We start from the raw sequence: 16095 nt of genomic DNA, 5'->3' as shown, positions 1-16095 counted from the left end.
GATAAACCAAAAGTAACAGGTAAAGTTTCAACCTTTGTAATTAACCTACACTGATTGCAATCACTTTATTTATCAATAATTTAATAAAGAAATAAAGACTTGCCATCTAACAGAAAAAAGGTCTTCATATCTGCCTACAGCCAACATTTTTTCCCCGTAACTTAAATGGACAGAAATAACAATTTTGGGCAGCAAGTTTACTTATATTTTCTAGTATAACAGTGGCCAAATAACTTGATCCAATCATGTATTGTTTTGTCCTCATAACGTGTTTAATCAGTAAAATGTCTTTTAGGAAGGTACTGAAATATTTGTGAGGAATGGGTACTATGAGTTTCAAATGATAGTGTTTGTGCACACACATTATTGTTAGAATAAATAATGCTTAGATCACCTCTGGACTTTCTATAAAATAAACTAACCCTGAGTCTTATTTTCCAGATATTTAAGTCATTCTTCCCTGATTGCTTTCTATTTAGAGCATCTCTTGGACCCAGACTACATGATAGTTCAATGCATGAGTAATTCCTGCACAGAAAATTGAAATAATGCAATGTAAGAGATATTTTATCATCCTTCTCCAGTGAAATCATTCAGTTAAACCTTTGACAGTCTCTCCTTGCTCATCATTTCTACATGTCAGCATGAGTGGTCAAGTAAGAAAACAAACCCAAGATTTTCTCTTGTTCTTTTGTCACTAATAGTCAAATACTAAGGAATAAACATTTGTTTTTCTTGCTAACATTTAAAGTATGTTCACTTCCTGCACATCTGTCTTGAATTCAGGGCAGAAGATATGTTTGTTGTTCCAAGTTGTACTGCTGTTAGTAGAACAAACTTTGCTGCAGGTATAACTTCCAGTATAATAAGCTCAAGTCCAGATTACAAGGTTGGTTTTTACCAGCTGTTAGGTGAATCTGCCTGCCCTTTCTGTAATGGTTTTTCCTATTTCATTCTTTTTTGAGGCCTATAATAGGCAGTGTCTTGGCCTTCCTTTCCCCCCCCCCCGGCAGATATCAGAGTGGGACAGGTATCTCCATCAAATTCTGCAGACTACCAGTGTCTCAGAGAGGGGAAAAAAATGACTTATTAAATGAGGATAATGAGAAAAGTCATCCAAAATTCAGAGGCAGAAATCTCCAAACTACTTCTAACAGAGCCAGGGCAACCACAAGTTGCTATGCAAAACCTTACAGAAAAATAGTTAAGGGTATTGTAGCAACACAGTACCTGGAGAGACAAACCTTGTTAAGAGAAACTTACTGACTTGGAAAAGGTAACAGATAACTTCAAAAGACAAAGAACTGCATATGCCATTTTTGACAGGCTTTTACTTTCAACATTTACAAGGCATGGTTAGAACTAAGGCTATTTTGGTGTGCCAAGGAATAATTTCCATATAAGAAAGAAATACTAGATAAAAATCTCACTGTGTAATAAATGTAATATTTAGCTGCACGAAATACCAAATTTGCCTTTTTTTCCTGGCTGACATCTTCAGTTTAATTTTTTCATTCTATTTTTATACACACACAGAAGAACTTTTTGCTATTCTTACAGCACTTACTATGACTTGTAAACACAGAGGAAGACACATTGTTTCTTTATAAACAAGGGGGCTGGGGAAAGCACTGAAAAACTTGCTATCTGCAACATGGCTGCAATTTCAAACAGTTGTTACATTTCAAGTGTGGACAGACAACATGAACAAAAAAAGGTACTTTATTCACAAGACATTGTCCCTAAATGCAGACACAGGCTTGACATGGAATTATATTTTAATGTATAGGATATTCATCATAGCTTACTCTAGTCAATTAAACCAGAAACTTGTATCTCTAATTTGAGCACACTTTGCATCTCTGAAATGTTAAGAAAAAACCCCAGAATATTAATGTTAAACCCCAGGTCTTTTACTCTAGGAAGAAAATCTGAACTATAAGGGAAAAAGAGGTAATAAGTGCTTGTTTGGCATTTCTCAAGCATTGGCCATATCAGGCAGCCAAATACAGCAATATTTCCAGTGGGAACAAAATACTGGATAAAGGATATTTGCGGTACAGTGAAAACACAGAAGCAAGTAAAACGCCTGGATAAAGTGTTTTGCATAGCTGATAGATGATTTCAAAAAACCAGGCATCAGTAAAATCTTGTGTAAAATCAGAGAAACCACGAATACTCATTTTTGTACTAATTACAGAGAAATGGCACTGCAACTAAAGAGACCAACATTTCTTACAGTTCTAGCCTTGACTGCATGAAGTAGATGGGAGTTCTGTTAGCAATTAGAATCTACTAAAAATCCCCCATAACAACAAAAATTAACCTAGCAAACTTTAGAGCACTACTAGAAAGATGCACCAGAGTTCAGAACAAATGTGTTTTGATTATTACAACTACTTCTTCCACACTGTAAAAATGTTTTAAAACAATGTTTTAAAAGGCTCTGGGCATTTGTCTTACTAAACCTATTTTCAAAGCTGGAAGCAGACATGCAATTCTACAAGCGGACACTTAACAGCCACAAAATAAAAGAAATCTATTTAAGCTGTATTACAGTATACTGAGATCTTCTATTAAATGCCACATCGGATCAGATATGCAGACAATATTTCATCATTATTTTGTATCTTAAAAAGCAAATAAAAATACTCCAAAAACATCAACCAAAGAACAAAAAATTTACAAGACATTAAATACAACACGTGACCAGGTCTCAAGCTATTTTAAGGTCTTCATCTAAGCACAATATTATTTACAACTTTAAATCCTAAATTTATTAGGTGGATTAGTACCCAGCATAATTGTTTTCTCTTCTGTTCATGTAGAACTTGAAAATTTTTCTAAAGCACCAGAAAAATACAACACAATAGGTAGCATGCAAAACAAGAAACAGAATATCGCCCTGCATTGAAAATTTCTCTCTCCTTCTGGGTGCCTTTCTGAGGCCAGTAAAAAAAAATAAAATTACATTTCTGCAATTTGCATGAACACTGCATCCTAAAAATATGCTATATATTTGATATAGAGAATATTTACAAGAAAGCTATATGTTGTCTAGTACCACAAATTGTTGGGAGGGGGACAGGGGGAAGTTTCATTTGACTGCATTTCTTATTTATGGAAAACCATTGCTTGTATTGTCCTGAGTGAGATATGTGTAAATTTACATGTCAGTGTACATCAAACATGGAAAAAACTCAAGACATCTACTAAAATCCTGGGACAAAAAGCATTGATCACATTTTTTACTGTAGTCATTGCCATACAACTTAAATAATAATAATGTATAAAAATGCAAATATATCAACTGACTATTTTTGTTAACGCAGGCACTCAGTGATTATTTGAATTTTTGTTAGTACATTCTTGTAAGTATATTCAAATTGCAGCAGAAAATCCTAAATGTTATAACAGTCAAAAACGTGTAAAAAACTTTCTTTTTAATAAGAAATTAAAATTGTTGCATACATAAAGGTAAAGCTAAATACTTGGGGTTGTGATTCTGTAATTTCTGCATGGGCTCTATGGTTAGATCACTCAGAGACCTCTGCATGGAGTGACTGATGCCAGAAATACTGCTGGGTGAGATCTCTATTTTCCTTGCCCCCACCATGCAAATTTATTTCCTGCTCCTCACCACTTTTTCTCCACGCCTATTTTATGTTCTTAAAAAAAGAAAAAAAGAAAAGGAAAAAAAATAAAGACTTCTAGCATCAACCATTTTCACAAATTCCCCCACCAGACAAAAGTTTTCTCATGTTTGTTCAATCACGTCTGCACAGCAAGGGAATAAAAGAACTATTAAATTCCCTTTTGCAAAGACTTTTGGTTTTAGAAAACAGCTATTGAAAGAGGAATATACAAAATCTACACACAGCTCTTAGATGATCATGTGTGCTTAATATTGTAATAGGATAAAGGTTAAGAATAATATTGTTTGACCCCTTCAACTACTGACATTCATGCCATGTTATTGTTAGTGTTGCATGTTAAGCAAGCAAATTTTCAATGAACTTGTGTTGGCTTTACCACAGACACAGATGTTAGGCGGACTCCTTTTTTCATAAGGTTCTCATTATTAACTGAAACCAAGTTGAGTATTTGACTGAAGGAAAGGACCATATCATTGTTTTCAGATTTTGCTCTATGACTTAACTGAACTACATCTGCCAGCTTTGGAAATACCAAGTACTTCTTGGCGCCAGTACTGGCGCCTTGCTCTATGACTACCATCTTAAGCGCTTCAGCTTGAGGAAGTCTAGTAACCATCAAAACAGTTTAATAAAACCTTAAAACTGTGATTAAGAGTTACTCACTAGCTGACAGAGTGCTCTCAAATTTGTTCTATTTATGAATAATTTTGCAAAATAAGCAAATCATAGTAAACTGAATGCATGGCTGTAAATATGTAGCCTAGAAAGTTCACAAGATGTTTTTGTGATTTATGAAGTCTGTGTTATACTTGAAACCACATTTATTTAATAGATAGGCTGGCACTTCACAGGATAATTCAATCTGCTTCAAATCTATCCAAAGCCTTTGGGAAACATAAGGGATGCTCTGAATATAAATGCAATTCCACTTTTCACCTTTTTGCACTACTGTCTCTTAGCATAAATGTGAAAAGTATTACACTCCCCTAAAAGATCTCACTTTGTAAAAAATGCTGTTGAAGATGAAAGAACTCTACAGTTTGTGCTAACCCAAATATAGGAACTATTTTATAAAGCAAATAAATTAAACATTATAATTCACTTTTCTGAATATGTCCCAAGGTTATCTGAATTAAAATAAACAACACATCATTCTTTCTTCCTCAAAAAGACCAAAAATCAAAGTGTCTATATTATATACCACTTATACTGCTGATGTAGAAAGCAGAATATAAATGCCAGAACAAGCTATTTTCAGGAAAAATAGTGTAAAAAAGGTCTCATATTAATTTATTTTACATATCAAAAGAGATAAATATTTAGCATTTCCACATTATTAATTATGTGATCTGAGAATAATCAATAGTTATTTCACTTACCGTGCTGAATGTCCCTCATGTCTAAATGAAGGCTAGACATTAATATTCCAACAGCTTGAGATCTTTTGTTACTTAACAACTTGACAACCTGCCAGAAGAAACACAACTATTACTATCAATCTGCAGGTTAATGTACAAGATAGTTTGCATTACTAACGACATATTCAGGAAATAGTTCTTTGTAGTCTATATATACATTTAAAAATGAGCAAATTTATTAATTTAAAACTTTGCTTCTGCTGTATAAATCCATTACAAGCATATGTAGCTGTGTCACCTAGTTGAATTTAATCCTAAAAGAGTCCCTATAAAGGTTCCCCTAGTCTTCCTTCTTCATTAGAATGCACACTTTACTTCACACTGATGTTACTAAGTGTATGAAACACGCTGTCAAATAAAAAAAATTCCAACTGTGTCTATCTTGGAATTGCTTTGGTTTCCAAAACCACACAATGATTTCCATCTTTGATGTAAGTTAAAACTGTGAGAATTTATATTTTATTTGAATGTTTGACGTAGTAGGCGCCAATATGAATTTTTATTTTAAAATCAAAATAACCACGTACACATTGGGGTTTTCTTTGATCACTTTAAGGAATATAAAAGGTCACAAAGCTTTTTTGTGTTCAAAATAGAAAAAGACCCAACAGAATCAAGCCATCAAAACATCTTGCTTTAGGGGGTTAAAATCAGTGAATAAAACAGACTTTCATACATGTTGGTTTTGCAAGCATAAAAGCAGCATGTAATTCACAGACTGTCTTCCACAGGGCTCTAAGTTGTTTGAATTCAACTTGATGTAAATTTTATATCATTGTTAGGGGAAACAAGTAATGCCAGAAAAGGATCTTATCTGTAAAACAACATTATTCTAGATGAAATACTTGTCAGTGTGGAGATACAACCATTGCACAGAAGGAAGAGGTTAATATTTAATCTCAGCAACTTAGGTTGCTGAGTTTTACACTGTACTAAGCACACTGATGAAAACCTTTGAGAGTCACTTGGAGAAAAAAAAAAAGGCCACATAATTAGAACTGTAAGATCAAGTCAGGAAGCATATACATATTTTTTCAAGTTACACAGCTCCTGTTGTAGCACCAAGAGGCTGTATTATCTACAGCCACACTGGCAGAATTATTTAAAAATTAGTTAGCAGAAAAGAGATTAGAAAAAGTAGAATTTAGCCAGAGTAAAGAATTTCATTATTCAATTCACATCTTAAAAAAATCATAAAAGTACCCAGAAGATGTTTGCCCTATAATTCACTGATTCATTGACAACTTTGATTCACTTACATTTTCAGACACGGGTTTGTGCACTGATGCTTGAACAGTAGAAGAGAATGAAAATCCTGACCCAGAACTTTGCCACTGGAACTACTTAGGAATGGAAACTTGAGAAACTCACGGTACTTACAGTATAGGTTTTCTGAGGATGTGGTTGGCTGGCCAGTTGTTTAATTTTACCTTTTCCCTTTTTAAACCTTCATAACCATTGATTATGAAGATATTTCATCCCCCTTTCCTCACAGATGCCAAACTAGCCTCAGTGGAGTGAAAATACAACAGTAGAAGCCCTGAAGATAAGGGGCTAATGTCTTTGTCTCAAACACGAATAGCCAGATCGCTGTGCGGCCAACCAAGGATCCTTGGTAATAACATGCCGTGAGAAGTAACAGGATGTGGCTGGAGAAGGGGACCATGTGGGGATAGGGTAGCAATTTTCTGGGACAGAAGCTTTGTTCTGGCTCCTGGAGATAAGCACAACATGGTACAGTGCACATGCAGGAATGAGGTCGAGAAAAGGACATGGATTGTTGACCAAAAGCCAACCCAGTAGTAGGGGATCAAAACACCAGAGACTCCCAAAGGCCTCCAACCCATTTCCAAAAAGGTCTAGAGGAATGAACTGTGCATGATAACTGTTTTGCATAGAAAGCAAGAAACTTATCTCCAGGGCAGGGAAAACTTATCTGTGAATAGGTACCCCCATGAAGATCAGGTATGCATGCTCCAGGACTCTGGACATCCCATTAGCTGGATTGACACTGGAGCAAGGACTGGTGATCTTTCTCCCTCCCTCTCTCCATTTTCTCTCTCTCACTCTACCTCTTTATTCAAAACCCACCACTGTGAGCTTATACTGGAAAATAAGGCAATAACATACCAATTTCCATGACAAGTGTATAATTTGCTACTAAAACTTTGTAGGCTTTTACAGACCTGACTTTTGTCATTCCTTTTTGACCATGAGCATCTGTACACCTGGGTGTTCCCTTCCCTTTTGGGGCGGGATGCCTCAACAGCAAAAATACTGCTCATGAACCAAAAATTTTAACATTAGAAAACAAGTATGTTATAACTGATGCTCACAAGTTTAAAGACCTAAATTCAAGGCATGGCTACAGATCTCACCTGTCAAAAATTAGCAAGAATTTCCTATGCAAATGTAATATACTATTAGGAATTTAAAACTGAAGTCAAATTGACTCAAATAGGATAGGATAGTCAGATTTTTCTGAACTCAGAGGGGAGATGAATGTGATTCAGAAAAGTATAATTAGGATAACCTGCATTAGTCTTCTAATAGGCTATAATCACTCTAAATATTTTTTTTATGTAATGTAAATTTCATTTAAGCCTGGAACTGAGATAAAGCTGGGTCAATATGAGATTTTCTTCTTGAAAGAGAAACTGTTATTGATTTACTTCTTTGCAGCTAAAAAAGGATTACAAAATAAAGTAGATCTTGAGTAGCAAGGTATAGATCAAAGCTTTCTAACAATTAAGGTGCAATCCATAATAGCAACCAAACAAGTACCTTTCATTCTATGAAAAAAAAAAAAAAAACAGAACAAGGGGTTCAAAATTTCAAAAAGAACAGAATTTCTTCAACTGATGTTGCTACTGAACCATACTTCCAGGAATGGCAGAGCAACACAAGAAACAATGTAGTATGTTACATAACAAAAGTTCAAAAACTTCACCTTAAAGTTGTGTGTTCCAACAACATCAAAAAGACTGAATTTGGTACGGTAGATGTTGGGGGAACTGTTGATCTCACCTCCCATCGTTATTGCTCGTCTGAGACAGCTCATATTAACAGCATAACTTTAACTTGCTGGTGTCAGCATATAGTGGGAGTCCTTTGTTGCCGTTATTTTGAACAAGAAAACTATCCCAAAGCTGACAAATAAAGTGAATTAAAAATGAAATGCAAACTTTTTGCAAAAGTGCTATCAGAAAACAGTAGTCACACAAAGTGGCAATAGCTTATCTGAAGTAAGCTTGTACGTTTCCTGTCACTCAGATTCTGCAAAAATAAAGTAGAAATGGAACTTATGCTGGATACTATGTTGTCCAGAGTAAACCAAAACAAAAGAAGGAAACTGAGAGTAAAATATCTTTGTTAAGTGGTCTTCCACAAAACAAAATTACAACTGCATTCAGGTGTGAACCTACCTAGAATCAACCTGACGTTTCCAAAGGAAGCAGAACTACACTGTTCCCTCTTGGAGGCCCAAAGATCAGGGATGAGTTGGAGTCTGTTCTTAGGAAACTCCCACTTCTAATTCATAACTCCTGTAATATTATATTTGCTTCAAATTGTGAAATCACAATTTCTCTCTTCCATCAGCATTCTAAAGCTCAGAGGGCTACTAAGATCAGGCTTACAAACACAACAAGGGGACCAGAACTAGAGAAAAATAACCAAGTAAGTTATGTTGTTGTCATGCAGGCTAGAACATGATTGCTGTCACTGCTGCAAGACCGGACTTAGGGACCTAGTAGACCCTTTTAAGTCCTGGCTTAAAAGTTAGCAGGAAAAAGAAGTTGCTTTTTCTGAAAGTGAGCTGATAGACAGGAGAATAATTATTTGCTGAGTGCCACATCTTGACAGTGATTAGAAGCAAAACAAAACAAAAAACTGTCCTCATGAAGAATAAGTTATCTCTGCTGCAAAAATTCTGAACCATGATGATATCAAAATAGTGACAGAGCATGACTGTCAGGTGAATGGGGGCAAAACAGCAATAGATAAAGCAGCTTCACATAGAAGCTACCAATTTTGTCTGGTTTTATTTAAAATGTAGGGTTTATGTCAACTTTTATACTAATCTCTATTATGCAGTTCATTCCCATTTCAGTCAACTGCATGAATACTAGAGTTTCCTCCAATAGAATGGCTGTAACAATACAACACTAATTCACAAAATATGAATATTAGCATAAATGCCTAAAGCAATTCCCACATTTAAAAGAAAAACAATAAAACAAATCAGCTGCATAGTCTGGGCCTACAGGCTACAGACGAGTGACGCCATTTAAAGGCAGAACAACAAAACTTCGATAAATCCAATCTCGACAAGATCTAAAGCCTCAGACACAATACACAGCTCCTTTTTAGTCTGGATTCTGGAACTCTACTTTAAACAAATTTAAAAAAATAAATAAAAAGGAAGCTAGAGATACTATCTGCAGCCTGAAGTCTAGGACAAACTTTCTAATTGTTGAGTGGTCCTCATTGTTGAGCAGTAAACAAACTACATGCCAAATTTTTTCCTGATTATTTAACACAAGCAAAAACAGTCAAAGAGATATTTAGTGAAAGGTAATGCAAGACACATGTTTGATGAGAACCCTGAAGCAAAAAATATGAAGATTGCCTTTCCCCAGAATAATATTTAGTTAATGCATGGAATTTTTCAATGATTCTTGCTTTCTGTTTCTGATTTTGACTGCCAGCACTTAGAAAAATTATCCCAAAGTTCTCACTGGTTAAGAAAAACTACTGTACATTACATGAAGTCACATGCAGGAAACTCTACTTTACAAAGGCCTATTGCTCATACATGTGGCAGGGAAGAGGAGGAAACTGTTAACAAAGTTCCAATAAAATGTTAAGAGACAGGATCAGGGCAGTAATGCAGTTACCTTCTCACTAGGCGCTGTGACAACAAGTCTTTTCTGCAGACTCAAGTATATTCAAAGTGTAAAATGGGCGATCACAGAAGTGGACCCATCGTATCTTTCCCATGTATCCTTCTTATAGGTATAACAGTAATATACTCTTACAGGTGGGGGTTTTTGTGTGTGTCATGGGTTTTAGTTAACCTTTTGTTTGCCTTTTTTAAAAGGTAAATCCAGAAGTAACTTCTGGCTAGTAATGGCAATTGTGAGAGTGGAAACAGGGACTACTTCAAGTAGTCAGGTCACTTTAGTATAATAGAAGATCAAAAACTTTTCCTTGATACCTACAAAAAAACCCCTAACCTCCCAAAACCAACACCCAGTTGTGGCTAACAATATATCCATGCTGATGGCACATAATGATTTAACTGAATCACAGAGCATCAATAACAAAGCAAAATTTTCAGCATCTCTCTGTCTCCTATCCTAACCAAAACTGAAAATCCCCGCTGGAAACTAGCTGGGTTCTTTCCCCACTGAAGATTTTCATAATCTATATCTTTCTCTTTCTCATACTAGTTTAGATGCAAGTTGTTAACATGTTATGCAAATTAGTGAAGCCAAGAAGCCATGTCTGAAACTTTATGCTTGAGGGTAGCGATAAAACATAATATTTACTTTTCATACATTTTCTCTATTACTGTGTTCTGTTATTTCATTCATAAAGTTTTTACCAATATAGATGAGAAACAGTTCATTCCCTTTTGTGCTGTTTTATCACTAAAAGGGCCCTGCTTGAAATTAACATCATATAACAATTGCTGTAGGAGTAATATTTTACCAAGAGATTGCTGCCCCAGTAATATTCATCATTTCTATCATTAGGTGAAAAAAATACCTAGATTGCTTAAATTTAGTTAGAAACTAGTTAAGTTAGATAAGCATTGTATTCCTCAACAGGAGGCTGAGCAATAGTAAAATGTTCCTAACTGAAAAATAAGAATAATGTTCTAACTCTAAGGACAGGAGTGACATTTTATTTCTAGAAGTATTCTCTTACTACAGCTTCTTTAGGTCCAACTTAAAAATTAAAATATCCTGAAATCATTATCTAAACTGTTTCATTGACACATCTTTTATGCATCTAAGGCTTTTGAAACAAATGAAATTTTAGTAACCTACTCTTTATATTCTGGGGTGGAAACAGTGTTTAAAATTTTAACTTCAGTAGATTAATAGTGGAATTTCCACTTGAGAAAATATTTAACTTTTTTTCATTTACATGATAGATTACAAACACATCGTCTGTGATTGAAAAGTTCATTGCATTGTATTGCATTGCATCACATTACTTGTATAATATTTTCCAAAAGTAGAGTTAGAGGATTATCAGTAAAGTTTCTAAAATGACTGTTCAAAAGTTAGGAAAGTAAACTATGCACGTCAGCTCAGTGCATTCTACATCCTTATTGTGCTGACAGTGGTATCAAGATTTTCTGATTATGTACCATTTTCCCACTGAACCCATTCAATGTATGCTGGCCAATGTTTGCCATGAAGTATACTCTTAATATTGCACTTACATTCTTGAGTATGTCTATCCTTAATCATGAGGTGTTTTCTTCCTGCTTTACTGATTACATGGGTTTTAAGTGCTGCAACAACTGCTGTAAAGCAATTTTTGACACAGGGAGGAGCTTAAATTAATAAGTAATCATTACTGTGCTCATTGCACACAGTCCACACTAGCTATGGAAAGGGTTCTATGAAAAAAACTACCCAGCCTTGTAATCAAAACTAGTATTTTAACTACATGGCACAGCTGAACAAGACACAAGAGTGAGTTTTACCTTGTGCTTGCATCAAACACCACAGGTTTGGTGAGACTGACAATTTGGTGAAAGGATGATCCAGGTCAAGGACACCTCAGTCTCACAAAAAGTTTCTGAGGGAAATTACTTTAGACAGAGTAAGAGGTGAAACAGAATCACAGCTAATATACTCTATATTTTCAGCTGTCAGATCTCCTCAGTTCTTCACTCCTTCCCCAGTTAATTTTCTTAATCTTCCTTTGTGTCACTCCTCGTGGCTCCTGTTTTCCAAACTACCAGTAAAAAGACAGCAAAAAATCTTCAGGATTATACCTGAAGTCCCTCCTAAGCAACAGGAAAAGAACAGAACTATAATCTGTAGAATGTCAAAATTTAAGAAACCCTTTATGCAACTAAAAATATATATATATGTAATAAATTTCTCCATAATTCAAGTCTATGAAACTATGTGGACTGAGAAAAACCAGACTTTGTTTCCTTTCATAACATTGTCAAAATACACAAATTGGGGGAAAAAACACAACCCAAAAAACTTGTAGTCTAAAGAGCTAAATTTTGGCAAAGGGACTTATAATGAAAGTCAGACCACTTTAATAGGTAACAATGGCAGCCGCACCTACAATACAGCCTATAAAGGACTTTCTTTGAAGATTTAGTAGGCATTCTCATTGAGTGAGCCTGCACACATTTACAGCAGCTGAGAATTTGATATATATGCATTAACAGAGCAAAATAAATCACAGTTTTTGCCATAACACCAAATAAGAGACGGTAAGAATAAAATCAGCTGCATTCACAAATAAATATTAACACTTCATTCTTTCTCTTTCTTTAAAGTTCTGGAATGGATTTTAATGTGGCCTTCATTCAATTCTAGGTGTGATATTGATTTTTTTTAGAAGTGTTATAGATTTATATTGTATTACTTGCAGATGATCATGCTGAGAAAACAATTACAACCAATAGTTGGGTACGGTGAAATTAACACACTCATTAAAAAAAAACAAACCCTAAACAACCCAGAATGATAATAATTTTACCACTTAAAAAGGGCTCACTATTCAGAAATAATTATATCATACGTATCTATATACATACAAAACAAACATATACATACACTCTATGGTTTAGAGAATAAAAGTCTTGTGTGCAGAACAGCATTTTACTTCAAAATCATTAATCTTTCACACACTAAAACATCCAAAACCTATCAAATCTTTCTACAGATTAGCTAGAATTCTCCCTCCTGCCATGCGTCCTTCTCTGTAAATACATTTTTATTTTAGCTTACAATAAAAAGAGTTTTATTAAAATCATATGTTTATACAGAGTACCAAATACTTTCTTTATTCGTTTGAAAGTTATCTGTACATTTTTTCATGACTACTATTACCAGTGTAGCCAGTACTTTACATCCAATACATCTAAGCAATACATTCACTCAGCAGACCCTGCACATCAACACAAGGAGCAAAACCAATTGCCAGACAAGAGCATTTCTGAAAAGCAGCAGAGTGAGGGTCCTGGTTCTGTGCCCTACAGTGCTTCTTCATAGCTCAACAGGTGACAAAACACATCTGCTTTGCAGAACATGTCCCTGTAAAAATCACTCCAGAAACACCATTCGTAAGATCTTTACAACACCCGTAACTATCATAGAAGCCATGTAAGTCCGTAACCACTTAGACAGCACTTGGTGCTCCCTGTAAAAAACATACTTGTGGAATTACAGCCATTCTTTCCCCAAATAACTGTTTCTTCTCCTAAACATGGATGGACTTCATTATCCAAGTGTTTACTGCAGTATAAATGAAGAGAATTCTAAAAATGAAGTCCTGCATTCCAAATTGCTGAGAGGGTGTACGTGGAATATATTTGTGAAGCTGTTCTATTTCAGTTGTCTCATGGCAGTACTCTGAAAAGCCCTAACTGGATTCTTGCACGAGTATTTAACCTTGACATCTGCAATAAAGGATAGCTCTAACCATAGCTCTGATAAAAGCCTGTGATTGTCTGTTTGGTCAATCTTTTCTCCCCAGATACTACAATTCAACAAGCCAGACTTCTCAATTAAGCAATTTCTTTCTATTTTGGAGAGCAGTACATTTGTTTGATTATCAGAGGAAAAGAAACAGAGGATTCTCTTCTCAGAATTAAGGTGGCCCACAGGACTGTTTGTCCTAAATGACAGCAACTACTTTGATTGCCTTAAACTTCTGTGTAGAAATTTCTGTCAGAAAAAAATTCTCTTTACAAAGAAGTTAAGAACAATCACTCAATTTAGCTTTACCTACATTTTTTTAAATTTACTGAAAAGACATCTAAATTTTTGGCATTGCAAGAAAAATAAACATTTAGTATTAAAATCCACATCTAATATTTATTCATAATCACTGTCTGTCTTTAAGCTCTGTTTATGTTAGAGAAGTAAGCAGTCATGCTTTCTACTCTGTTGAGAGATTTTCATCACCGAATCTTATGAAATATGCAGGGACCAACAACATCACTTTGCATTCTTTTGTTTTACTTAAACAACTATGATAGTAATTAAGAATAACCATTAAAAAGGGATTTTTCTAGAAGGAGGAAGGAGGAGCAAAAATCCTGCACTTTGAACATTTAGTGCAGGACAGCAAGATAGCAGCAGAACCTTACATTTCCTCCCATCCCAGTTAGTACAGCCTAGTGCAGCACAGTGGGACATATGTTTGCCCTGTCCTTCCCATCCATCCAGAGAAAGGTTTTATCCAACACCTTGGGATAATTATCCTAATTTTTTACCAGTTCTGTTGCCTGCAGCAGGTTGTCAGCACAGTAAAGGACATGTGCATTTATACTGCTGACCAAAATGTGCATATGGGGGCAACATCTCCAGAACTAAGTGGTGGAGAACTAACAGGTCATATTCAGATATAAGGTCTAGTGAATAGATATTTTAAAGAGTTCCACTGCATATCCAATGTGGAAAAAAGTCTTGTACAGCATTAACCTGCATGTTAAAAGATAATGGAAAGAACTGCCTAGCTTTGAATTGAGTAGAGGAATATGAAACCAAGATAAAACAAGAATTTTAACTGCTTTTTAGGATCCTACATAAGACCATCCCCTCTGTGATCCGAAAGTTTAATTGAAAATTACTTAACATACGACCACAATTTGATTTTTACACAGATACAAAGATTACAGCCAAATAGTCATGTAAACATTCAGATTCAATTCTTTTACTCAGGGGTTTAAACTTCTACATTTTAACGTATGCTTCCCATTTTTATTATATTGAACACCATTCTGTCTCAAGAAATCTGTTTGATTAATATTGGATTTTTCCCAGCTGTGCTTGCTTGTCATTTGTTGTCTGTATAAACTTCATATTCTTTATATACATAAACACAACACAAACTTAGAACCACTCTGATTGGTATAACACTAGGACTTAGATTTGAAGCATAATTTTTCTCTGAAGTCATGGTACTTCATGTGCAACTCATTATTTAATGTATAAAATTAATCAGAATAATATATATACTACTCCTTGCACATCTGCAGTCAATTTCAAAGCGTCGTATATGCACCTAATTATTTTGGTATTATTTTTGTTAAAGTGGATAAAGCAAAAATATTTTTAAGAAAATACATACTTGAGAAGTAATTTATGAAAAAAGAAATCTTCAGTCTTTAACATGTACAGCTTTGAAATCCATTTTACATTCTCTCCTTTCCTTATTTTTCTGTAGTGTGTATATATATATGGTAAGAATTCCACACAAGGCATAATTCATCTCAGCTACATGCAAAAATCTGTCTTTATGTAAAAAACAGCCTAGAAAAGATCCAAAATTAAATGAGTACTCACTTGTTTAGTCTTTGTTTTTGTAATGGTGTCCGAAATGGGCTTCTTCCTCTCTTTAACAGCTGTTTTAGAAAACAGTTCTTCAAACTCATGATAATCTATGGAAGGCTCTTCAATTTTTTCCCACACAAGTGAAGCACTAGAATCTCTAAAGTTAAGCAAAAGACCTATGTAGGGCAATGTCAAACTAAATAAGGTCATAATTGGAGGAATTAAAAAATAAAATAGCAGCAATTTAAAAGTTATTGCCTAAATTCTACTAGCAGCATTTTGATAAGAACTACCATTGATTCTCCCTTATAATTCTGGGTTTTCTTCTGTGTTCACACATGATATGGTCAGGCTTATTTATATTCACCCACTCTACATGCATAGGAATAGAAAGAGGCTGTATATAGGCTATAAAACATACAGACATGGACAGGAAGAGAAGTAGAAATAGTTATTTACAGACCACCTGTGTGA

General features: G+C 34.8%; 1 protein-coding gene across 8 annotated transcripts in view; it reads right to left on the bottom strand.

Moving 5' to 3' along the window:
* Positions 1-16095, bottom strand: part of FMN2 (formin 2) — a 172901-nt gene that overhangs the window by 82174 nt on the left and 74632 nt on the right. For all 8 annotated transcript variants that reach the window (XM_069010364.1, XM_069010363.1, XM_069010362.1 and 5 more), the window contains 2 exons: positions 15634-15778; positions 5036-5123 (listed from right to left, as the gene is read on the bottom strand). In XM_069010364.1, the coding sequence (XP_068866465.1) occupies positions 5036-5123; positions 15634-15778 (233 nt within the window). The remainder of the gene's footprint in view (positions 1-5035; positions 5124-15633; positions 15779-16095) is intronic.

Source organism: Aphelocoma coerulescens, chromosome 3, assembly GCF_041296385.1.
Source record: "Aphelocoma coerulescens isolate FSJ_1873_10779 chromosome 3, UR_Acoe_1.0, whole genome shotgun sequence".
In the NCBI taxonomy this organism is placed as follows: domain Eukaryota; kingdom Metazoa; phylum Chordata; class Aves; order Passeriformes; family Corvidae; genus Aphelocoma; species Aphelocoma coerulescens.
The sequence above is the reverse complement of the archived record's forward strand: the minus strand, read 5'-3'. Positions and strand labels throughout refer to the sequence as shown.